Genomic DNA, 26,435 nt, shown 5'->3' with positions numbered 1-26,435 from the left:
TGTTTGAAAGAATTTTAGAGTAGCTCAATTTTATAAATAGCACCTATAAATTATAGGATTAATTATTTAAATGAAAGTTACAGGAGAAAAATTATTTTATTTTTCCTGGTGGAAGGAGGATAAAGAACAACTGTTTTGAAGACAGTAGTAAAAACTGTGCTACAAAAATAGAAAGGTAAAGATTTGAGATATCTTGTCAATTGTCAAATCATTTTATTCTAAGTTGCCAGTTTAATTTTTTAAAACATGAGTTGGTAAACTCCAATCTGATTAAACATATGTCTTTGGGTGAGACTATTTTAGGATCTTTGCATGTCTCAAAAATTTAACAAAATCTGGTTACCGAATTAGCATATGGTCTAGACTAGAGGGACATCTCTTAATTTAGGTTAGTTCAAGAAGTAAATGTGTTCCCAATTTCTTTAACAATGGAAAAGTGCCCAGGACCCAAATCTATACCAATTGGTTCTTCTTGGGCAGTTGTCTACCATGCAACTATTTCTTTTAAGGCGCTTAGTAAACCATATTAAAGTATGCATACTGGTTTTTTTTTTTTTTCTACTATAAACTATTTGAGAAAACATAGTCGTTTTTGTTAAACATTCATTGAATGAATTAATTTAGTTTGCACCTGGGTAGGTCTCTTAAATTTCCAATTTTACTCCACACGATTTTAAAGCAATTTTTTGCTCATAGGATTGTAAAAATAAGGGGGCCTCGTATATGGCAATTAGGATGATGATAAGCGTCTTCCTTTAGGGTAGAATAAGCTTCATCAATTCTAATTCCATGGAAAAGATATAAAAGGCCTTCTGCTACAAGGAAAGTAAGTTGGTTTTAGACTTGGTAATTTTTAATGGTTAAATAATACAATCACAATGGCTGCCATACTGAGTACTTTAGCTGTCAGACACTGAGCTAAATGCTTTACTATCCTCACAACTCTGTGAAAATTTTGATGCTCCAAAATGTCAACTAAATTTCCCAAAGCTGCAGGGCTAGTGAGTTGTTGAAATGGACCTTAAGTGGGATCTGATTATCCCCTAGCTTTTCCCTGTTCACCATGCAACAGTGACATCAATTAGCTAAAGTGAAATATTGAGCAAGAGGTGATGTTTTGGATAATTTTTTATTACTTGCTAGAATATATTTAAATCTTCATTAAATTAGAGCAGCAAAAGTTTATTTATTTATTTATTTTTATTTTTTTAATGAGGAACAGTTAAAGGGAATTGGAAATAGCTTAGTTCTGACAAGACTTGAGTTAGTGAGGATTTACAAAGCAGCCCAATTTTTTGAGTTATTAAAAGAGAGGTGGTGAATTACAGTAGAGGAGGTGCTGGCTGGGAATCAGGAACACCCTTCTGATATACTTGATTAAACAAAGAAAAAGTCTGGTGGCTTTGCCATTAAGTCTTCAGGAACAGGTTTGAAACTGGCCGTAATGACTTGCCAAAACTCCCTTCCTTCTGGGTGAGAAGAACAGACATTTAACCCTCCAGAGATCTTGGGATTAAAAACACCAAGTAAATTTCCTCAATTCTTGAACTTTTTAAACCAATCATATGAAAATAATCTGCTGATAAATATTCCTAGACCTTTAAAGAAGCTGTAATTTTATATATTGGAGGCCCCTTTGGCTTACAGCATACATTTCCCCCTTTTCTTCAGATCTGAACGCTATTCAGACCTGAATCTCCAACTAGAGAATCAAAATGAGATTATTTAGCTGAGAATATCTCCAATCCTACAAATGGTTTTGTATTAATGACTGAAAATCAAGCAAATCTCTTGTTCTCACAGGATTTATTCTACCAAATAGCTGGTCAGATTAACAAAGTATAGCAGTTTTGGGGTTTCTGCCTGAATTGTTTTTTGGGAGGTTAATTTTATCATTATTAAAATACAGTACTCGCCCATTCAATTTTTGAAATCCAATCCAGTTAGATAGTCCAGGCATCACAAAAAGTTTACAAGCCCTTTTAGAGTATCCTCTCTTTGGAAGCAGTTTACTTTCTAACTCTTAGAGTGCAACTAATTCATTCTATTTTCAGATTTTTAGAACTTAATCCTATTTCCAAAGAGAGCAGGTTCTAATCAGTCTGCTGATTCAATATATCTGACTTAACAGTGTTTGCAATTCCATGAGAGATGCTCCTTTTGGATGGGGAACACCTATTACAGTGTGCGGTCATATACTCTCATAAAGACTTTGATTTACAATGCTTGCTCCTAGTTCTTGCCTCTTAATTATAATGTCATGCTGAGCTCAGAAACTATTTTCTTCTAAAAGGAGATTCACTATGTCTCTTTTCAAAAACTGGGCCCCAAAGTTGGTTGTGCTGAGTAAAATATAACTTTTAATGAGACTATTTCTAACCATTAGTTAAGAATCTTTAAAAATAGGATTCAGGGCTTCCCTGGTGGCGCAGTGGTTGAGAGTCGGCCTGCCGATGCAGGGGACACGGGTTCGTGCCCCGGTCCAGGAAGATCCCACATGCCACGGAGCGGCTGGGCCTGTGAGCCATGGCCGCTGAGCCTGAGCATCCGGAGTCTGTGCTCCGCAACGGGAGAGGCCACAGCAGTGAGAGGCCCGCGTACCGCAAAAAAAAAAAAAAAATTAGGATTCAAAGCATGTTCCATTTGTGCCTCACTTGGCTATCAGCCAGTTTGGTAGAAAATATATGTTTTTGAAATAAAATCTTTAATTGGAGAATATTCTGAGAGAACTTCACTCAAAATGAATAAATCTAAAGAAACATCAGTACAATCCTGCCGGGCTAAGTTGTCAAAAAGCAATCTACGGTCAGGCTTCACATTAATGGAGATTTAATATATTTTCTTTTAATACATTTTTGTACTACAGAGAAAAAACCTACTTTTTATGGCTGCTAGAAGGAGTGGATCAAGATGGTATATTTGACAGAGAATTCCTTGTCAATAAAAAAATCAATTCTAGTGAATTTCAAGGCTATTCAAACTTAGAATAATCCCCCTTCCAAATTTTAATGCAGTTCGAGTATTATCTCCATTTCAAAGTTTCAGCATTACTGACTAAATACTAGTTATCTTCCTTAATTTTCCAAGCATTCTGAGTAGGTTGTTTTTTCATTCTTTGAGTAAATTTCAATACTTTAAGTAGCATAATAAAAGTTGTGTTTGCCTATAGTAATTTCCCACGAAGTAACCAAGATAATAACCCTATTTGATTTTGGCTGAAAAAATATTTGCTCATTATATTAACATGGATCACATACTCAGATCTTTGATGGTAAACACATTTAATTGAAATATGGGAAAATAAATTGTTACTTAAAATATTCAGAGTTTAAACTCCTTCTCTAGAGCATTTTACCGAGGCATATTAAGATCATATTGTTTCTATGATTCATTTATTCATTTAACTCCATTTATTTGTCAGTCTGCCCTTTCAAGTCATCCTAAAGGTCTTTACTGAAGACATATCATGTGTTCTATCCTGAGACTGCCAAGATAAATACCATAGTTTCCTAATTGTTATAGGACAAATGGTCCAGTAGAGAGGAGATACAGTTGAAGAGTAATGATGATACAATATGCTTAAGGCATGTATGGAATGATGCAGTGCCCCAAGGAGGGAGGGGCAGATTTTGCCTGGTGCAAACGCCAAAAAATATTATAAAGGAGCTGGATTAGGATTTTTAGGATGAATACGAATTCTAAGTGAGCTGAGGATGGAGGAGGGATAATCTAGGCAAAGTTAATAACGTGTGCTTGGAAGGTCAGCACAAGTTCAAAGAACTCAAGTGATCGATTGTGGTTAAAGAGCAGCATGCAAGTGAGGAGTGGGTAGAAGGTGTTGTTGGAGAGCAAGGAAGAGCTAGACCAAGGTTCTCTCCTAAGGAGTTTGTTGTTAATCCTGGTCACTAATTAATTGTTTTCTTCTTCTTTTTTGTTTTTTTTTCCTTTTTTAACTTTGCAAGTATTTTCTCCCAGTCTATGGCTTTTTTTTTTTTTTTGAATATAATTGCTTTACAATGCTGTGTTAGCTTCTGCTCTACAATGAACTGAATCAGCTATATGTATACCTATATCCCCTCCCTCTGGGTCATTAATTTCTGACTTTTTTCTTCTCTATAATGACCGTCATAGTTAGAAGCCATGTGTAGTGTAAAGTCTAAAATTAAAGCCCAATACTACCTGCTTGGCACCTGGTAGAATTGGGAGGGCCTCAGCTGGTCTAATTGCAAGCTCACCTCTCCACTCTGCTCCCCCAGATAAGGTCCCCTAACCCTCCCTATCAAACCGACCAGGTGCAGTGTCTACTTATTCAGACAAGCTGACCACACCCTTCTAAGGAAGCAGGGACGCCTCACTCTCTTGATCCTACAAAACCTGCCTTCCACAGTCCCTGTTGTTCACTGTTCCCCGAGCACAGCTCTTATGTGGCCCTGATGGAATGCACAGTTTCTTCCCCTGGGCCGTGACCACCTCTGACTATTAAACTGCTGTTGATTTCACTTGTCCAGTGTCAGGTGTCATGTATTCGGCCATCCCCATCACCACAGAGTGGGAAGCCCTTCCCCTCCCCACCAACAGGGTAAATAGGAGGTGATTAGAACACCATGTCAAGGAAAAATTAAGCTGTCTGAACACCAGCAAGGAGTTATCTTTACGACATCTTCTGTTCCCTGCTATCCATTACTCATGATTAATCAAAAATATAGAGGATGGGCTTCCCTGGTGGCGCAGTGGTTGAGAGTCCGCCTGCCGATGCAGGGGACATGGGTTCGTGCCCCAGTCCGGGAGGATCCCACATGCCGCGGAGCGGCTGGGCCTGTGAGCCATGGCCGCTGAGCCTGCGCGTCCGAAACCCGTGTTCCGCAACGGGAGAGGCCACAACAGTGAGAGGCCCGCGTACTGCAAAAAAAAGAAAAAAATATATAGAGGATGGAGGAGGAGAGGAAAAGAGATTTTTTTTTTTTATGGTAGGAAAGAGGCAGTCTCAAGGGTTTCTATTAGGTTATCATAGTCAATATTTTATATTTTATTTAATGCAGAGAAATAGATTTTGCAAAAATGATTTTCAGACAGTATTTTCCTTTGTGAGTTATTGAAATAAGGGGGATAGCTTAACATAATAAATGTTTATTTCCTCCCCACAACACAGTGAGGTATAGCTCAACTTGGCCATTCAGTATGGCTCTCTGTCGGTGACTCAGCGATGTAGACTATTTCCATTTTGCATCTTAGGTATATCCTAATAAAAACATTTGGTTGTATCAGGCAAAATAGAGATTAAGACACAAAGCACTATTAGGGATATAGAGGGTTACTTCATAATGACAAATCTTTAATTCATGAGGAAGGTATACTTCTTCTAATTATGAATGTAGCTAATAAAATGGTTTCAAACTACATTGAGAAAAATTGCTAAGATCACAGGGAGAAATTAACAGACTCACTACAATTCTGTGAGATTTTATGGTGACTTTCAATTAATTGATGATTTTCAATTACTAATAGAATAAAGAAAAAGAAAGAAAGTAGTAAAACTAAGATGATTTGAAAAAAATGAAAAATCGTGATCTGATAGATACATACACACACACACACACACACACACACACACACAGCTCTGCAGCCAACAGTTAGAGAATAGATGTTTTCTTTAGCATAAATGGAATGTTTACAGTTCTCTAATTGTAACTGGAATATTTACAATTAGAGAATAGATGTTTTCTTTAACATAAATGGAATATTTACAAAAAACTAATCATGTCTTATACCATAAATCTCACACTACATAAGAAATGGCTATTTTGAAAAGTTCTATGGTTATAACTAAATAAATAGGTAATTTAAAAATTGGGGGAAAAAACCCCTTATATTTTAAAAAAATTAGAAAGAAAAACTACCTTAATGGAAATACCTAAAAATGTATTTAGAATTGAATGACAGTGACCATACAACATATCACAACTTGTAGAATGCAACAAAAGGGATTCTTTGAGGGAAAATAGGATAAATCCAAAGAATGTAGAAGGAAATAAATAGTAAAGATATGAACAGAAACTACTGAAATGGAATGTGAGTATGCCGAAGAAGATCAAAGCCAAAAGTTAGTCCAATTAAGAGATTAGAAATGGATAATTCTACATGGAACTTGATTAAGAAAAAAGCAGGTGGACACAAATAATTATTAGAAATGATGAAGGGGATGGACCAAGATGGCAACATAGGCAGCTTCTGAACTTCTCTCCTCCTAGGGACACATTGAATATAAAGCTGCACATGGAGAAATTCCCTCTGAGAGAAATCCAGAAACCAGCTGAGTGACTCCAGCATCTCAGATTAATAAGGAAATACCCATACGAAACCTGGCAGGAATGGCTGAGATACATTCTTGCCATCAACCCCATCCCTGGCACAGTGCCAAACAATTGGGAGGGAAACCCCAGCTCCCAACTTTGCCCTGAGGTTTTAGGCTGTACATCTAATGTCCCAGCTTTTAAGGCTCCCACCCAAGGGACAAGCCCCCAAAATACCTAGCTACAAAAGCCAATGGGGCTTGTGCCTACAAGAACTACAAGACTCCTTATATTGGAGATACTAGTTCCACAGGAGAAAGTAGGCAGTTGTGGGCAATGCCTCCAGGTCAGAGAATAGCTCATCAAATGTTTCAAAGATATTTCTTCTTGGAAACATTGAGACATACAGGGCTTTCTTTGAATTCAGAATTTACTACATGTATATTTGACTAAAATCCTCACATGAGAACTATTTCATTTATTATCACTAGGCACTAGACGAACCAGCCAAGACAGAGAGCATCTCCAAGGACAACACATTAGATCCACCTCTGGAGGTAATGGCTTCAGATCACCTCTGCTTTTGAAATGCAATCCCGAAACTCATTGCTAACCCAGTACCTGGTTTCAATTCTTCCAGTTGTGTTTCCCTGAACAGCTCAGGCAGCAAACTGAAGAGCTCTGTGCTACCATTGATAAGGTCTTACAGGATTCCTTGTCTATGGTAATGCCTTAGACTAGACCGTGCAATTCAAACCTTTGCTTTGCTTCACTTCATTTCCCTTTGCTTGGCTAGGATGGATGCATCATAAGCTTGTCCTTTTTTTTTTTTTTTTCCTAGCATTCTTCTGATTCTCCTTCAAGTTCCCTACAGACATTTTTGGGTTCTGACACAATGAAAGTATGTATGTATTTAATATAATTTACTGAACCATAATATAGTAATATTAATGATTTTTAAACTGCAGGTCAAGGCCCAGTAGTGATTTGGGAAATTAGTGGATAGCAACTAGCATTGTGGTTTTTTTGTTTTTTGTTTGTTTATTTGTTGTTAGCAAACAGCATATTAAAATAGAATAATAAGAATGTAAACTATCAATCAGACTGTATTATTCCAAGCAGTGAGTAGGTATTGTTGACATTTATTTCAATTCGTTTACATGTACAGGTATAGGCACGTGTATATAGATTGCAGTAAAATCTATTTCTAACTGTAGGTCAAGTTCAAAACAGTTTGAAAGCCAAAGTATTAGACTATGTTGTTATATGTTGGCATTTAGGATATAGAAATGTATGTAGAATTTGTGACTTATTCTCATCCCAAACCATAGCTTCAGTCCTTATGTAATTCAGAGCTCTTACACTTGTAGAAACTGAAAATGAGGTAGACTAAAGTAGTGTTAGTCTTGGAGCTTTAACACTGGTATTATTTCTGGAATTCTTTTCTTTTGGTTAACTGAATTTATTTCATTGTTCGTTGACTCAGAGGGACAGAATCCTGGATATTTTAGATCATTTGAGGACTACTAAAGCATTGTTATAATTGAATATTTAAGTACTCCCTTCTTATCATGTAGCCTTTTTCATTTGTTGGGATAAAATATTACATTTCTCCAAGTAATTTTTTTTGAATGCTTTGTACAGATCTACTTACCCAAATTTCAAAATGATTGTGGTTTTTCTTTTATTGATAATTGTTAGTTTTTTTTGGTCAGTTTTATTTTCTCTCTTGGAATTAGTATAAATACTTTTTGCATATTCTTTTTCAAAACTGGACATTGTATGTATCAAGTAGATTTTATTGTATTTTACTTATTTAAAATTTTTATTACAGTTGATTTACAAAGTTGTGTTTCTTTAAACACAGATTTTAAATGTACACATTTTAAAATGTACACATTTTAAAATGTAGATTTTAAATGTACAGAATTGCCTATAACTAAAACAGTATTTCTAATTTTCAATTGGAACATTATAGACGAATATCCTTTAATAATGATGTAGAAGCCAGGTAATCACTCATTGTCAGTATTCTTACATTTTAGTAGAGAGAACCTGCAAATGGATAGTTATAGCTTCTCTATTTGTAACCTATTTTGTATATTCTTTAAGTCTTTTAATCTAAAGATAGAAAAGTTTGATTTGCCAGAGACTATATAAATTTTAAATGTATTTTTTTCTCATTTCATTTGTTGAACATATAAAAATACCCTATATTACATTAAATGTAATAGGAATAGGACTTAAGTAACATGTGAGTAATAACCTGTATTATTGATTTATTTAACAAATATTTAACGCTTATAGTGTTAAAGATACATTATTCTAGGCCATTCAATTTAAGGCAATTTTTCATTTAACAAATATTTATTAGTGCTTACTATGGGCTTGGCACTGTGAGGTACTATGGTGATAAGTGTGAGCAAGGCAGAGTAATCGGAGAGGCGTATTTCTTTTTTTTAATTGAAGTAGAGCTGATTTACAATGTAGTGTTAGTTTCAGGTTACAGCACAGTGATTCAGTTATACAAATATATGTATTCTTTTTCAGACTCTTTTCCCTTATAGGTTATTACAAAATATTGAGGATAGTTCCCTATGCTATACAGTAGGGCCTTGTTGTTTATCTATTTTATATACAGGAGTATGTATATGTTAATCCCAGCTTCCTAGTGTACCCCTCCCCACACCCCCTTTCCCCTTTGGTAACCATAAATTTGTTTTCTGTGTCTGTGGGTCTGTTCTGTTTTGTAAATAAGTTCATTTGTACTTTTTTTTTTTTAGATTTCACATATAAAGTGATATCATATGGTATTTGTCTTTGTCTGACTTACATCAGTTAGTATGATAATCGCTAGGTCCATCCATGTTGCTGCAAATGGCATTACTTCATTATTTTTTATGGCTGAGTAATATTCCACTGTGTATATGTACCACATCTTCTTTATCTATGCATTTGTCAACAGACATTTAGGTTGCTTCCATGTCTTGACTATTGTAAATAGTGCTGCAATGAACATTGGGGTGCATGTATCTTTTCAAATTGGAGTATTCTCTGGCTATAATCCCAGGAGTGGGATTGCAGGATCATATGGTGGTTCTATTTTTAGTTTTTTAAGGAACCTCCATACTGTTCTCCATAGTGGTTACACCAATTTACATTCCCACCAACAAGGTAGGGGGGTTCCTTTTTCTCCACACTGAGAGGTGTACTTTGGATATAGCGATCTGAAAGTAGGATTCAAACTGAGACCATGAGGGAAAGAAGCCAGTCATAGAAAGATTAGGGAGAATAGCTTTCAGGAAGAGGAGTAAACATGTGCAAATATCCTGGCAGGAAAGAGCTTAGTGTGCATGAAGAAGGCCAGTGTGGTTGCAGTATGGTGAACAGTGTGAAATGAGGTGAGAAAGGGGTGTAGGGACGGCGAGGATACTTACATGCCATGCCATGAAGTTTGAATTCCAGGGAAAATGGGAAGATATAAAAATATGGGGGGAATAATATGAAATCATTGAGAAAGCTGGCTGATGGCTACTGTGATGAGGCTACCTAGGTCAGAGGAACCATGACGGTGGCCTGGTGCAGAGGAGCTGCAGAGAAGCACTGAGTATGAAAGAGATATTGCAGCCTTGCTTGGGTTTGGATGTGTGCAGAGAAGGAGAGGAGAATCGTGGAAGAGCTCCTGCTCTTTGCCTCGACTGTAGACAAACGTGAAGGAAGCTCAGTGTGGTAGAGGGAAGAGGGTTATGTTTATTTGGATAAGGTAAGTTCAAGATGTGTGTCAGGGAGGCCTTAAACCTGTGTGGCTGGAGCTGGTACGAGAGATCGGGGAATGACTGGTACGTCGATGCTGTGGACACCCGGTATGGAGCTCCCAGGAACAAAATATTGCAGGTCCAATCAAGGAGAATGAAAGTCTGTTGTGCTCAGAGCAGTGTGGTAACATGGAAGCTACAAGAGCACAGTGGTTAAGAGAGTGTGATCGTGGTGATTGTTGCCAAGAAAAAGAGAACGAATAAGGCTAGAGAAGTGTTCATAAGATTTGACTTTGATTTTGAAACTATATTGCTATTGCTTATGTGTTTATTCTCATCATTTTGATTTTTCTAGCCTTTATTAGCCTATAAAGTCCTTGTGAACCTGAGGCTGTTCTTTTTAGTCTCATATGAAAATTGTGACCTTATATATTGATACATAACATATATGTAATTTTTAATTCATGTTTTCCTAGATGTATCTTTTATTACTTTTTTCTATTATTATTTTTTTACTATTTTCTATTACTTTATTTTTTTATCTTTTTGTACACTCATCTTATTTTCTTCAAGACAACATATTTCTGGATATCACTTTTATAGTTGATCTGAAATTCTGTTTATCTGGGACCTTAAGCCATTAGCAATTACTGTAATTCTTCTTATATTAGGACTAATATCTCCTATCTTATTTTATATTTGCTACTTGAAATGTTTTCTTTTTTGACTTTCCTGCTTTCCTTTGGATATTTTGATATTTACTGGTTTGAAAATTTTACTTTGCTTTTTTGTTACTTTTCATATTTACCTCTAAATTATTAAAGACAATAATTATGTTTATTTTCCTATCAATTTTAAAGCTTACATATATCTTTTTCTAAACTTAAGTACCACAGGATTTTTCACTTTCCTGTTGTTTTTAATCAAGATCTATCTATCTATCTATCTATCTATACATATGTATGTAGACATAGTTTGTTAGTATTTTTTGGACTTCTAGATCTGAATTTTATATGGTTATATTTTTCTTGATTTCTTCTTTATTTAGACACATACTTTATTTAGATCCTTATTTCTTACACATTCATAGCTTTTTCCTGGATTTATTTTTCTTCTTGTTGACCTCTTGGTTGTATTCAATAAGGTCTTTTTGTATTGATTCTATTGCCTGTGTTCCTGAGATCATCATTATTTTGCCCTTTCTTTTATTTATTTATTTTTAGTTAAATTTATTTATTTATTTTTTAATAGATCTTTATTGGAGTATAATTGCTTCACAATACTGCGTTAGTCTCTGTTGTACAACAAAGTGAATCAGCCATATGCATATATATATCCCCATATCCCCTCCCTCTTGAGCCTCCCTCCCACCTTCCCTATCCCACCCCTCTAGGTTGTCGCAAAGCACAGAGTTGATTTCCCTGGGCTATGCTACTGCTTCCCACTAGCTATTTATTTTACCTTTGGTAATGTATATATGTTGATGCTACTCTCACTTTGCTCCAGCTTCCCCCTCCCCTGCCCTCCATGTCCTCAAGTCCATTCTCTTCTATGTCTAAGGCTTTATTCCTGCCCTGCCACTAGGTTCATCAGTATCATTTTTTAAAATTTTAGATTCCATATATATGCGTTAGCATATGGTATTTGTTTTTCTCTTTCTGACTTACTTTACTCTCTGTGACAGACTGTAGGTCCATCCACCTCATTACAAATAACTCAACTTCATTTCTTTTTATGGTGAGTAATATTCCATTGTATATATGTGCCACATGTTCTTTATCCATTCATCTGTGGATGGACATTTAGGTTGATTCCATGTCCTGGCTATTATAAATAGTGCTGCAATGAACATAGTGGTATGTCTCTTTTATTTAAGATTTTTTAAAAAAAATTATTTATTTATTTTTGGCCGCATTGGGTCTTCATTGCTGCATGCGGGTTTTCTCTAGTTTGGTGAGTGGGGCTACTCTTCGTTTCAGTGCGTGGTCTCCTTGTTGCAGTGGCTTGTCTTGTTGCAGAGCATGGGCTCTAGGCAGGTGGGCTTCAGTATTTGTGGCACGTGACCTGAGTAGTTGTGGCTCGCAGGCTCTAGAGTGCAGGCTCAGTAGTTGTGGTGCACGGGCTTAGTTGCTCTGCAGCACGTGGGATCTTCCCAGACCAGGGCTGGAACCCATGTCCCCTGCATTGGTAGGTGGATTCTTAACCACTGCACCACCAGGGAAGCCCACATGTCTCTTTTTGAATTATGGCTTTCTCAGGGTATATGCCCAGTAGTGGGATTGTTGGGTCATATGGTAGTTCTATTTTTAGTTTTTTAAGGAACCTCCATACTGTTCTCAATAGTGGTTTATCAATATACATTCCCACCAATAATGAAAAAGGGTTCCCTTTTCACCACACCCTTTCCAGCATTTACTGTTTCTAGATTTTTTGATAATGGCCATCTGACAGGTGTGAGGTGATTGCTCATTGTAGTTTTGATTTGCCTTTCTCTAATAATTAGTGATGTTGACCATCTTTTCATGTGCTTCTTGGCCAGCTGTATATCTTCTTTGGTGAAATGTCTATTTAGGCCTTCTGCCCATTTTTTCATTGGATTATTTGTTTTTCTGATATTGAGCTCCATGAGCTGTTCGTATATTTTGGAGATTAATCCTTTGTCCATTGATTCATTTGTAAATATTTTCTCCCATTCTGAGGGTTGTCTTTTCATCTGGTTTATGTTTTCCTTTGCTGTGCAAAAGTTTTAAGCTTAATTAGGTCCCATGTGTTTATTTTTGTTTACTATTTTGTTTTCTATTTTGTTTTTATTAATCTAAGAGTTGGGTCCAAAAGAATCTTGCTGTGGTTTATGTCAAAGAGTGTTTTTCTTATGTTTTCCTCTAAGAGTTTTATAGTGTCCAATATTACATTTAGGTCTTTAATCTATTTAGAGTTTATTTTTGTGTATAGTGTTAGGTAGTGTTCTAATTTCATTCTTTCACATATAGCTGTCCAGTTTTCCTAGCACCACTTATTGAAGAGGGTTTCTTTTCTCCATTGTATGTTCTTGCCCCTTTGTCATAAATTAAGTGACTGTATGTGCGTGGGTTTATCTCTGGGCTTTCTATCCTTTACCATTGATCTATATTTCTGTTTTTGTGCCAGTGCCATACTATCTTGATTACTGTAGCTTTGTAATATATTTTGAAGTTGGAGAGCCTGATTCCTTCAGCTCCGTTTTTTTTCCTCAAGATTGATTTGGTTATTTGTGGTCTTTTGTGTTTCCATATGAATTGCAACATTTTGTGTTCTAATTCTGTGAAGAATGCCATTGGTAGTTTGATAAGGTTTGCACTAAATCTGTAGATTGCTTTGGGTAGTATAGTCATTTTCACAATATTGATTTGTCCAATCCAAGAACATGGCATATTTCTCCAACTGTTTATGTCATCTTTGATTTCTTTCATCAGTGTTTTATAGTTTTCTGAGTACAAGTCTTTCACCTCCTTAGGCAGGTTTATTCCTAGGTATTTTATTCTTTTTGTTTCAGTGGTAGATGGGATTGTTTCCTTAATTTCTCTTTCTGATTTTTCATTGTTAGTGTATAGGAAGACCAAAGATTTCTGTGCATTAATTTTGTATCCTGCACCTAACCAAATTCATTGATTAGTTCTAGTAGTTTTCTGGTGGCATCTTTAGGATTTTCTATGTATAGTATCATGTCTTCTGAAAACAGTGAGAGTTTTATTTCTTCTTTCCCAATTTGTATTCCTTTTATTTGTTTTTCTTCTCTGATTGTTGTGGCTAGGACTTCCAAAACTATGTTGAATAGGAGTGGTGAAAGTGGACATCCTTGTCTTTTCCTGATCTTAGAGGAAATGCTTTCAATTTTTCTCCATTGAATATGTGGTTTAATGTGGGTTTGTCATAAATGGCCTTTATTATTTTGAGGTAGGTTCCCTCTATCCCCATTTTCTGTAGAGATTTTGTCATAAATGGGTGTTGAATTTTGTCAAAAGGTTTTTCTGCATCTATTGAGGTGATCATATGGTTTTATTCCTTAATTTGTTAATATGGTGTATCACATTGATTGATTTGCATATACTGAAGAATCCTTGCATCCCTGGGATAAATCCCACTTGATCATAGTGTATGATCTTTTTAATATGTTGTTGGATTCTGTTTGCTAGTATCTTGTTGAGGATTTTTGCATCTATGTTCACCAGTGATATTGGTCTATAATTTTTTGTGTGTGATACCTTTTCTGGTTTTGGTATCAGGGTGATGGTGACTTTGTAAAATGAATGTGGGAGAGTTCCTCACTCTGCACTTTTTTGGAAGAGTTTGAGAAGGATGGGTGTTAGCTGTTCTCTAAATGTTTGATAGAATTCACCTGTGAAACCATCTGGGCCTGGACTTTTGTTTGTTGGAAGATTTTTAATTACAGTTTCAATTTCATTCCTTGTGATATGTCTGTTTATATTTTCTAACCCTTCCTGGTTCAGTCTTGGAAAATTGTACCTTTCCAAAAAATTTTCCATTTCTTCATAGTTGTCCATTTTATTGGCATATAGTTGTTTGTAGTAGTCTCTTATAATTCTTTGTATTTCTGTTGTGTCAGTTGTGATTCCTCCTTTTTCATTTCTAATTTTACTGATTTGCATCCACTCCCTTTTTTTCTTGATGTGTTTGGCTAAGGGTTTATCGATTTTGTTTATCTTCTCAAAGAGCCAGCTTTTAGTTCTATTGATCTTTGCTATTGTTTTCTTCATTTCTATTTCATTTATTTCTGCTCTGTTCCTTATGATTTCTTTCCTTCTACTGAGTTTGGGTTTTCTTTGTTCTTCTTTCTCTAGTTGCTTTAGGGGTGGTGTTAGATTGTTTATCTGAGATTTTTCTTGTTTCTTGAGGTGAGATTGAATTGCTATAAACTTCCCTCTTAGAACTGCTTTTGCTGAGTGCCATAGGTTTTGCGTCATCGTGTTTTCATTGTCATTTTGGTTCTATGTATTTTTTAAATTTCTTCTTTAATTTCTTCAGTGATCTCTTACTTATTTAGTATTAGTAGTGCACTGTTTAGCCTCCATGTATTTGTGTTTTTTAGAGGTTTTTTTCCTGTAATTGTTTTCCAGTTTCATAGTGTTGTCATCAGAAAAGATGTTTGATATGATTTCAGTTTTCTTAAATTTTCTGATATTTTTTATTTTTATTTAATTAATTTATTTATTTATTTGCGGTACGTGGACCTCTCACTGTTGTGGCCTCTCCCATTGCGGGGCACAGGCTCCAGACGTGCAGGCTCAGCGGCCATGGCTCACGGGCCCAGCCGCTCTGCGGCATGTGGGATCCTCCCGGACTGGGGCACGAACCTGCGTCCCCTGCATCGGCAGGCGGACTCTCAACCACTGCACCACGAGGGAAGCTCTGAGGCTTGATTTTTGACCTCAGATGTGATCTGTCCTGAAGAATGTTCTGTGTGCACTTGATAAGAAAGTTTATTCTGCCACTCTCAGGTGGAATGTTATATAAATATCAGTTAAATCTATCTGGTCTATTGTGTTATTTAAAGCTTTGTTTCCTTATTTATGTTCTGTTTGGATAATCTGTCCATTAGTGTAAGTGGGGTGTTAAAGTCCCCTACTATTGTTGTGTTACTGTCGATTTCCCAATTCATGGTTGTTAGCATTTGCCTTATGTATTGTGGTGCTCCTATGTTGGGTGTATAAACATTTACAATTGTTATATCTTCTTCCTGAATTGATCCCTTGAACATTATGTAGTTTCCTTCCTTATCTCTTGTAACAGTCTTTATTTTAAAGTCTATTTTATCTGATACGAGTATTGCTACTCCAGCTTTCTTTTGATTTCCATTTGCATGGAGTGTCTTTTTACATTCTCTCACTTTTAGTCTGTATGTGTCCCTAGGTATGAAGTGGGTGTCTTGTAGACAACACATATACGGGTCTTGTTTTTGTATCCATTCAGCCAGTCTGTGTCTTTTGGTTGGGGCATTTACGCCATTTACATTCAAGGTTATTGTTGATATGTATGTTTATTACCATTTTCTTAGTCGTTTTGCCTTTGTTTTTGTGGGTCTTTTTCTTCTCTTGTGTTTCCCACCTAGAGAAGTTTCTTTAGCATTTGTTGTAAAGCTGGTTTGGTGGTGCTGAATTCTCTTACCTTCTGCTTGTCTGAAAAGGTTTTGATTTCTCTGTTGAATCTGAATGAGATCCTTGCTGGGTAGAGTAATCATGGTTGTAGATTTTTCTCTTTCATCACTTTAAGTATATCCTGCCACTCCCTTTTAGCCTGAAGAGTTTCTGCTAAAAAATCAGCTGATAACCTTATGGGGATTCCTTTGTATGTTATTTTTTGTTTTTCCCTTGCTGCTTTTAATATTTTTACTTTGAATTTAATTTTTGTTTTTCTGATTAATGTGTGTCTTCATGTGTTTCTCATAGGGTTTATCTTGTAGGGAACTCTCTGTGCTTCCTGGGCTTGGGTGACTTTCCTTTTCCATGGGAAAGGATTATAGTGGGAAGTTTTCCACTATAATCTTTTCAAATAATTTCTCAGACCCCTTCTTTTTCTCTTCTTCTTCTGTGACCCCTATAATTTGAATGTTGGTGTGATTAGTGTTGTCCCAGAGGTCTCTGAGCTTGTCTTCAATTATTTTCATTCGTTTTTCTTTATTCTGCTCCTTGGCAGTTATTTCCACCATTTTGTCTTCCAGCTCATTTACTCGTTCTTCTGCCTCAGTTATTCTGTTATTGATTCCTTCTAGTATATTTTTCATTTCAGTTATTGTATTGTTCATCTCTGTTTGTTTGTTCTTTAGTTCTTCAGACCTTCGTTAAACATTTCTTGTATTTTCCTAATCCATGCTTCCATTCTATTTCTGAGGTTCTGGATCATCTGTACTATCATTACTCTGAATTCTTTTTCAGGTAGATTGCCAATTTCCTCTTCATTTATTTGGTCTTGCTCCTTCATCTGTGACATATTTTTTGCCTTCTCATTTTTTTTTTTTTTTTTTTTTGATGAGTGGGATTGTGTTCCTGTCTTACTTGTTGTTTGGACTGAGGCTTCCAACACTGGAGTTTGTAGGCTGTTGGGTATAGCTGCATCTTAGTGTCAAGATGATGACCTCTGGGAGACATCACTCCAATGAATATTCCTTGGGGTCTGAGGTTCTCTGTTAGTTCAGTGGTTTGGACTCAGAGCTCCCATCACAGGACCTTTGGCCTGACTCCCGGCTTGTGAACCAATATCCCGCAAGCTGTGCAGGGCAGCAGCAAAAAAAAAAAAAAAAAAAAGAACAATAATAAAGTAAAAAATAAAATTAGACTAGGAAACTAACAGATATGTTAGAAAGAATATAAAGATAAAAATATAGATGAAACAACAACCAGAAGGCAAAACAGAACCACAATAGTAAGAAAGAGGAGGAGAAAAAACCCAAAAAGGTGGAAATGGCCTTGGCTGTGGAAGGCGTGTCCTAAGCAAGGGTGGGGTTTGAGCAGTGGGTAGGACCTATGCTTAAGACCCACAGGGCTGGCAAAGGCTCTGGCAGGTATGGGGGGTGGGGCTTAGGCTTAATGGAACAGAAGGGGCCCAAGTGTGCCTCCCACCTCTGGTCTCAGAGAGCAGGGGCCCCACCTGGGAGCCCAGCAGGCTTCCCAGGCTCAAGTAGGCAAGGCAAATGCCCTCCGTGCCTCTCCTTCTCCTCTGGCCCTGGAAGGTCTCTCCCTCCTGCCTCTCTTGTTCTCCCCCCAGCCTCCATCTTATGCCCCCAGGACCAACGCAGCCCAGAGGGTGACTCTGAATGCTTAGGACATGGCCCAAGAGCCAGGCAGACTTCCCCAGCCTATTGGGCAGGGGAAACTCTGGCTGCACTCCCCCCAGTCCAAGCCCCTGAGGGTCCCTCCACTTGGGAACCCCTCCCCTCTCTCAGCCACCCCTCAGGGGCACCCATCCTGTCTGGCCTCCACTTCTCCTCCCCCCTCAGTCCCCCCACATCCTACCTGTTCGCTTGGGGGTTCCTCTCATTTCCTTGGGCATTGAGGTCCCCCACCAGTGTCTGGCACATACCCTAGTTGTGGGGAGACACGAACTCCACATCTTCTCACACTGCCATCTTGACTCTGCCCTCCCTTCTTTTAAATTATGGTTTTGCTGGATGTAAAATTATAGGTCCCCTCTTTTCAACAGTTTTTGCCCTAGGTTCTTTTTTTTTCAACAACATAACTTGTGAAGTATTTTGTCAGCATGATATTTACTCCTCTGCTACAGAGTGATCATTTACAGAGTGGCACTGTTATCTTTTAGAATTTTATATTTATCTATGATGTTACTGATTTTTCCTATTATGTGTCTAAATGTGCTTTGTTTTTCTCTTATGTATCTCTTTGGCCTTTCATCTGAAGTTTTCACTCTTTTTTCCCCCTTACATTTAAGATAGCTTTAGTCATTATTTTTTTTCAAACATTTCTTTCCTCCTAGGACTCTTACTAGACTGATTTTGTCACTTTTGCTTCTGTATTCTATAGCTCTTAATCTTTAAATATTTTCTTAATTTATTGTTTCCTAATGCCTCTAAGAGGATTCGTCAACCTGATATTCCAGTTCAAGGATCTGTTCAGTATCTACTATATTCTTCAGTCCCTATGTTCAGTTCTTTATTATAGCTTATATAGTTCTGTTTTAAAAGTCAGGTTTATGGAGGTATAATTTACCTACTGTAAAATTTTCCTTTTTAGTATACAGTTCTATGAGTTTTGACAAAGCATAGAGTTGTGTAACCTCCACCACATCCAAGATATAAAACTTCCATCAAAAGAAAAAGTTTCCTTGTGCTCCTTTGTAGTCTATTCCTCCCTGCAACCCAAGTGCACTTGCATGTATCCATAGCTAATTTCTTATTTTTTATTGAAATATAGTTGATGTACAATATTATTTCATAATTTTTAATGAAATCAGTTAGCTTAATTGAGAGAGTTTCCTCAGCCATGTTTTGCATCTCCAATACAAATTTAGAGAAAATATATGGTACGGTCCATCCAGGTTTTTGCTGTTGTTGTTAGTTTTTGTGAGTTTGTCACAAGGAGAGAAGGAAGCAAGATAAATTAAGGTACTATTAAAATGGCTGAGAATATGAAACATGTAATGAGAGAGGCAGTAAAGCCATAATGGAGCTGGGAAGGCTCATTGATTTTGAAGTCTCAGTGAGGCTGAAGAAATGTTGTTTTGGGATATTTGAGAAATGAAGATGGTAGATGAGAAGTAGAGTTCTAAGAGGAGGATGTGAAAATGAAATTTCAAAGTTTTCCATTTTATTTGTGAAGGTAACATCTAGGAATTGTCCTGGCAGCAGATGATTGAAAAGGAGTGGATAAGAGTATCTTTGGAGTTGAGCGGCTCAAAGAATTGAGGGGATAGAGACTTCTGTGTGAATTTTGAAATTGCCAAAATTACATAAGGAACTATTATGATCCATGAATGAACATCATCAATAAATAAGATAAAACTTCCTAGAAAGCTGATCAATAACAGCAATGAAAAAAACAATAAAGTGATAGTATTTAATGAAATAATTTTCAAAGGGACAGGGGGTTTTGTAAAGAAAAGAGGGAGCAATGGTTAGAAAGTCTTAATAGGAAAAAAAAAAGGTGAACATATTTATCCCAGAAGTTGATCTTTTAACATTTTCTTGATTACTTCAGTAGTGTAATTGCTTTTATTTTCATACAGATGCCTACAACTCTTCCAAGAGCAGCTGGTCGAGAAACCAAATATGTGAGTCTCTTCATAATTATACATACTGCTTTTATTTTATTTTATTTTATTTTTTTTTGCGGTACACAGGCCTCTCAGTGTTGTGGCCTCTCCCGTTGTGGAGCACAGCTCCAGACTTGCAGGCTCAGCGGCCATGGCTCATGGGCCCAGCCGCTCCGCGGCATGTGGAATCTTCCTGGACCGGGGACGAACCCGTGTCCTCTGCATCGGCAGGCGGACTCTCAACCACTGCGCCACCAGGAAAGCCCCATACTGCTTTTTTAATGGGTGCATGTGCATGCTTTGGAGGAAACTCAATTATATAGTCATTTAAATTGAATTAGTTGAATTTTTCATAAATGGAAGGGGTAGGTGGAAAATCATGTTATGTCAGGTAAGTTTATTGAATAAATTCCTTCTTAAGTGAGGTCTCATTTGATTAGTTTGGCTGAATCAAACAGAATTCTAGCACCTGCTTTCTGTCTTTCTAATTATCAAGGCTTAGATGACATTTTCATTTCTGTAATGGTTTATCATGCTTATTATGAAAGAGTCAACTCACATAGCTGAAACATTAAGATTTGTCTGTTTCTAATGGGATTGCCAATTTATTTGATTTGGACTAGTTTGTTGCTTTCTTTCATTTAAATTGTTTTCAAATAAATCGATTTCCACCTATGAGCAAAAGTATAGTAATAATGGGTACGTAGGTATAGACTCACACACTTGATTCAATTAATTGAGGAGATCTGGCTCCGAACATCCTAGATGCACACTCACACACATAGCCTCATCCCATTCCTATTCTTTATTTACCTAATAATCCATCATGTGGCCAACTTCTGCTTCTGATCCAACATATTCTAGTATAAGCAAGATTGTCTCATAAGCAAGTGTTTAGCTTTTAGTTTGAAACAAACCAGTAAACTATTCCCTTTAGTTTATACTTCATATTTTCTACTATGTCGTTTTCATCATCGTCATCATTCAGAGTCAATAATTAGTAAATATAAATTTTGTGACATATCTTCTTTGTAATTTATACATTTCTGCCTTCTTTAGAACCTCCCTAAGGCAGCTAATAAATTGGGTGAAGTCACTGAGCTTCATCACATTCAGAAAATAATGTTTGGAAGGTATGGATGGGAACACTGCTTAGAACATTTTCTAGAAGCCTTCACTGTTATTTTCTGTTATTACTGGAAGTCATTTGGAGTAATACTTAAAAGAGTGGGGGCATTTAGTGGGCTATACCCAAGTTTTAATCACAGTGTTGCTGCTTGCTAATGAATCCTGGAAAGTCACTTAACCTCTCTATGCCTTAATTTTTTTCATCTATAAAATTGGGATACTAATATTTAGTTGATGTAAGATTTATAACTGTTAACATATGAAAAGCCCTTACTGTAGTCTGACACATAGAAATGATTCAATAAATAATGGTTCTTCCCTTTTTCCCCCTCTCTTTTTCCTTTGTTTTTCCCTTCATCCATGTCTCCCCCCTTCTCTTCCCCCTCCTTATCTTGGAAAGACTAGACGTACCATGATTTAGCTGAGTTCCTTGATTCTTCAGTTGGATATAAGAAAAGAAAGTCCCTAAAAATGCTTCTATTTTTTTGTGACTGAGACATTCTACAAGAGCCAGACCCAAGAAAAAGTAGCTAGAATATTCTTTACTCTCACCTTCCTTTCTCATCTACTCCTAATTTGCACCTAAGTGCATCTGATTTAGATTCATTTATAATGAGGTACAGAGAGCTGATGCCTCCTCCCACACCTCCTGGAGGTGGATAATTTGATAACAATGGAAACAATTCTGGAGGGGCTGCTTCAATCTCCATAGTTAGAGGTTATGTCACATTGTTCTTCTGTCAGTTATCCGACTTGATTAAAGGAGGTTAACATTTGCCGCAAACTTTGTGAGAGCATTTGAGTCATTCAAAGTTAACACTGAATCATCAAATAGATTTAATATAGCCTCGAACAACTATAAACTCTAATTCAGATAAAATTATTGGCTTTGATTAAATTTGGTTTCTTGGAAAAGCTTTGTTTATTAATTTCTCTCACAAAATGACATTTGAATTGTTGTTTGTGACACCTCAAATATGTCCATGTCTTTTGAAAGACTAGATGGGATGATTTTATGGTGGAATGGGAAAACCAATTTTTGGTGCCATCAGAGAGAAGTCACACTTGTAAATATTTGGCTTCAGTTATTACGTTTACTAAGTGATGTCTGATACAGTGTTTTTGAGGAGAAAAATGAAATTTTAGAACAGAAGTGTTCCTTAGCTATAAGCCTTAATCATATGTCAATAATTGACCTTGAATACACTATGTCCTGAGTTTTCAAAAAGAATGATACTGTAATATTTTCTTTCTTAAAAATTTTAAATTTTTAAAATTATTTTTATTAAATTTTTTTTTATTTTATACTGGAGTGCAGCTGATTTATGATGTTGTGTTAGTTTCCAGTGTACAGCAAAGTGATTTAGTTATACATATATCTATTCTTTTCCAGGTTCTTTTCCCATGTAGGTTATTACAGAGTATTGAGTAGAGTTCTCTGTGCTATGCAGTAGGTCCTTGTTGATTATCTATTTTGTATATAGTAGTGCGTAAATATATGTTAATCCCAACCTCCTAATTTATCTCTCCTCCTGACACTGTAATATATTTTTCTAGAAATTCTAATATTCATATTAGCAGAGCTACAAATGCCTCATATTAAGTACAACTTGAATAGTTTTCCCTTAATTAATTAATTAATCTCCACATTTTTCTCCCTTCCTCTCCCATGGAAACTCAAAAGCAAATCTGAGAATCCTACAAACTGTAACATTTCAATATTCTACCATCTCTCTTCAAAACTTTGAAGAAAGTAGGCATCTTCACAGTATACAGCTGCTGGGACTTGGTGTATCATTGCCTTTGTAGAGCTTCTTAGATTCTATTCTAAAGCAGGGATCATGCAGTTTACCAATGTCTGCACCACAGAGAAAAAAAAGGGAAAACTTAAATTAGAACCAAGAAAAAAAAGTTTTGTTACACTTGAGGGTGGCCTCAGCTGCTTAGCACAGTCCACTCAAAATCCCTGTTTCTGGCGGCTCTTTAAAAGTATAGTATATAGTCTGTGAATTGTGATGAGTAGAAAGTGTAGTCAGTTCCTAGCTCTATTATTCAATTTTCCACTGTTTTGACAAATATTTGAGTGTCTGCCATGCCCCAGTACTCATGTGGAGTCACTGAGGTGTGAGGGATGAATAGAACAGCAAGGCCCCCATTTCTGAAGCATACCATGTGGGAGACAGTAAACAAAATAGGAAAGACCAATCTTGCAGAAATTGGAGGAGAGCTAGCCAGAGCACTGGCTGATGTTAAAACAAATGTACAAAGTTGCTAGTTTTCAATGTGTCAGTATGTCCACTGGATTTCCAATTTTCCTGGGATGATGAGAGTGGTTTAATAAAATAATGAGAAATGATATGACTAATTCCTCTTTAGGGGACTTTGACAAAAAGCTGACTTTCCTTCATCAAAAAAAAAAAATCCATGTAAAACAATTCATTTCCTTTTCTTAATCTTGATTGCACATATTGTTACATTTCACTTAGTCTGTTTTTTAGGATGAACCAGATACAGTAAAGGACCTTCAACTTAGACTAATTAAAGTCCAGGTTTTTCTTCAATTCATCGTGTACTTGAATTGCAGTTTAAAGTAATTTAATTGAGGTTCTCTTAAGTGTCATAGAATTTAAACAAGGTGAACAAACACGTTGAGTGGTCCTGATCTCCACAGGTCACCTGTGGGATTGATTAATTTATCATTCGTATTTCACTTGATTGCTTTTAACAGATGCCAAATTCAACAATCATAATAACTAGTGTTTTGAGTTCTTATCTTGCAAATCAGTTTTAACTATCTCATTTAACCTTATACCAGTCCTATGAAGTGGGTATGATTATTTCAAATCTCCATTTTATGGAGGAGGAAACAAAGTCACAGAGAAGGTAAAGTCCAACCCAGGTATTCCTCATGTCAAAGTCCCTGTTGTTATTATTTGCGTGTACCAACAGGGGCTAGAAATAATTTGTCTTCCTTAAATATTTTATGTTAGTATTCATATTCTGGGTTTAAATTAATTCTTCATCCCCAGTAAACTCCAGCTTAAACTTTGAATGAATAATTTCATATTTGGTGACAACTTCTAAGATGATAATGTTTAGTATATTTCTAATGTTTTAAATTATTTGCTTGCATGTAAATTAACTCATAATTTATCAGTTAATCTACAAGTGATTTTTTCTCATGGCACTCATTTTTAAAGAGTTTCCTTCCCTCTATGTAATGGAATGAATTTTCTAATTAAATTTCTATTTCATTCTGTTTTCACTCTATCATCTTTGGAGGGGAGTGTTATTTTTTTTTCTTTGCATTATACTTGCCTTAGTAAATGTTTATTATTTTTCATTAACTGCTACCAGTATAAATTCATTTCACTCATGTAATTCAAAACCACAGTATGCTTTCTTAATAAAGAGCAATCTCAGAAAATAGGGCAAATATTTGGACCTATTACTAGTTTATCAAAAAAACTGTCATTTGGAGTCACATTCTATTGATAACAACTTATTTAATAAACTCTCTACATTTAAGAAGTTACTTTTAAGTACCAGAGAATTAACAAAGACAGCTTTATTGAATATGATATAGCATAGAGGTAAAATCTCATTTTAATGAGCTTGAGGGACAGAAAAATATCATTACAGTGGAAGCATATTGCTTTAAAAATATCACAGAATATGAAAAATGTGTCAAACTTTATTAAGAATATTTCCCTCTATATATACAGATGTTCAAATAAAGGTCATCTTCTCCAATTAAGCCACCTCACACAGTCCCCTTGTTGCTATGCTTGGAAACGTTGCTATGCTGGAGTGTTTCAGAGGTGATGTGCCCTAATGCAGCCATAGATCTTAAGAGTAAGAGGTGAAAAATCCAATCTACTTAAATCCAGACATGGATCCAAATCTGCTTCTATATGTTGTGACCAGAGATTTGATGAGTTATGAACAATATAAGCAAGAAATTCCACTCTACTGATCATTCTTCATTCTGTCTTTCTTTCCTTTTTTTTTTTTTTTCCACTGTTCAGAAATGTTTCCAAGGTATGCATGTGTGAGAGGGGATGAGGAGGGAAAGGAAGGTAATTATATAGGCTGAGCTAAATGAGGAAGAAGAGAAATGATTTAATGAGACATCCTTTATGCCTTGGTCCTTCTCTTCATCATTTTAGATGTCACCAAAAATGAAGGCGCCATATTTCAGCCACACTTCCCTTGATCTGATTTTTTATTCCTCTTTTGCACATGTAAACTGTGACTGTCGCTGGTCACTATGCCCTTTTATTCTGCCTACCAATTATGTTCATAACAATGTGGAATCATCATTCCCTAAGTTACTGAGTCAAACTTTTTAAATACTTTCAACTCTACTTTTTATATTTAGACCTTTTGGGGACATATCACTAACTCATAATATAGCTCTTAGTGAGATATTCGTATAGGGTAAGGTCTACAAGTAGAATAAACAGTATGAAGCAAGAAAAATATGATGTCTCATACATATATCTCTCTGTCCTTGGTGCCTACCATGCTCACCATTGGATTCAACTTTTTAAAATTTTATTGAAGTGTAGTTGATTTACAATGTTGTGTTCACTTCTGCTGTACAGAAAAGTGAGTCAGTTATACATATATAGATTCTTTTTCATATTATTTTCCGTGTTGGTTTATCACAGGATATTGAATAATTCCCTGTGCTATGCAGTAGGACCTTGCTGTTTATCCATTCTATATAGAGTAGTTTGCATCTGCTAATCCCCAACTTCCAATCCTTTCCTTCCCCACCTCTCCTCTCCCTTGGCAACTGCAAGTCTGTTCTCTATGTTTGTGTGTCTGTTTCTGTTTCGTAGATATATTCATTTGTGTCGTATTTTAGATTCCACTTATAAGTGATATCATATGTTATTTGTCTTTCTCTTTCTGACTTACTTTGCTTGGTATGATAATCCCTAGGTCCATACATGTTCCTGCAAATGGCATTATTTCATTTTTTCTATGGTTGAGTAATAGGCCATTGTATATATGTACCTCATCTTCTTTTGGATTCAGTCTTTTGAGTAGTGCCTTATGTACAAATAACAGGAATGCTCTCTAGATAAAGGGTAAGACAGTGTCTTATCATCTTATAATTTTATATTTCCTCAATGCCAAGCTCAGCAACTCAGGGATTATTAGGGGCTCTGTTGATATTTTAAGTTTTACCTTTTTGCTTGTCTGTAGATCAGTCTTATCTGGGAGAACTAAAATAATTCAATTAACACATTATCACTAATTAGAGTTCTTTGAGCCTTAAGAAAAGAAAACTCAGGACAATTAAAGTCAACAGAGAAAAGGTCAAAGAGAAACATTTTAATCCTATTGAATTGGATGTTATATTCAGGGAGGAGGGACATGACTGCTGAAAGGGAAAAAAATATTGCCCAAAGTAGAAGTGCATAGGGTAGAAGGCAAAAGTAACTGTTCAACACTTTTTACCTGATACAATTTGATTTTGTCCCAATCTCCC

General features: G+C 36.1%; 1 protein-coding gene across 19 annotated transcripts in view; it reads left to right on the top strand.

Annotated features, from left to right (window-relative positions):
- The window catches only part of MLIP (muscular LMNA interacting protein), a 286,505-nt gene that overhangs the window by 158,783 nt on the left and 101,287 nt on the right, over positions 1-26,435 (top strand). For 13 of the 19 annotated variants that reach the window (XM_060308350.1, XM_060308346.1, XM_060308336.1 and 10 more), the window contains 4 exons: positions 6,782-6,847; positions 6,931-7,014; positions 7,132-7,191; positions 19,778-19,822. The exons of 1 other annotated variant lie outside the window; for it this stretch is intronic. In XM_060308350.1, the coding sequence (XP_060164333.1) occupies positions 6,782-6,847; positions 6,931-7,014; positions 7,132-7,191; positions 19,778-19,822 (255 nt within the window). The remainder of the gene's footprint in view (positions 1-6,781; positions 6,848-6,930; positions 7,015-7,131; positions 7,192-19,777; positions 19,823-26,435) is intronic. 5 more of the 19 variants (XM_060308340.1, XM_060308339.1, XM_060308344.1 and 2 more) reach the window with 3 other exon arrangements.

This window comes from Globicephala melas, chromosome 11 (genome assembly GCF_963455315.2).
Source record: "Globicephala melas chromosome 11, mGloMel1.2, whole genome shotgun sequence".
NCBI lineage: Eukaryota > Metazoa > Chordata > Mammalia > Artiodactyla > Delphinidae > Globicephala > Globicephala melas.
The sequence above is the reverse complement of the archived record's forward strand: the minus strand, read 5'-3'. Positions and strand labels throughout refer to the sequence as shown.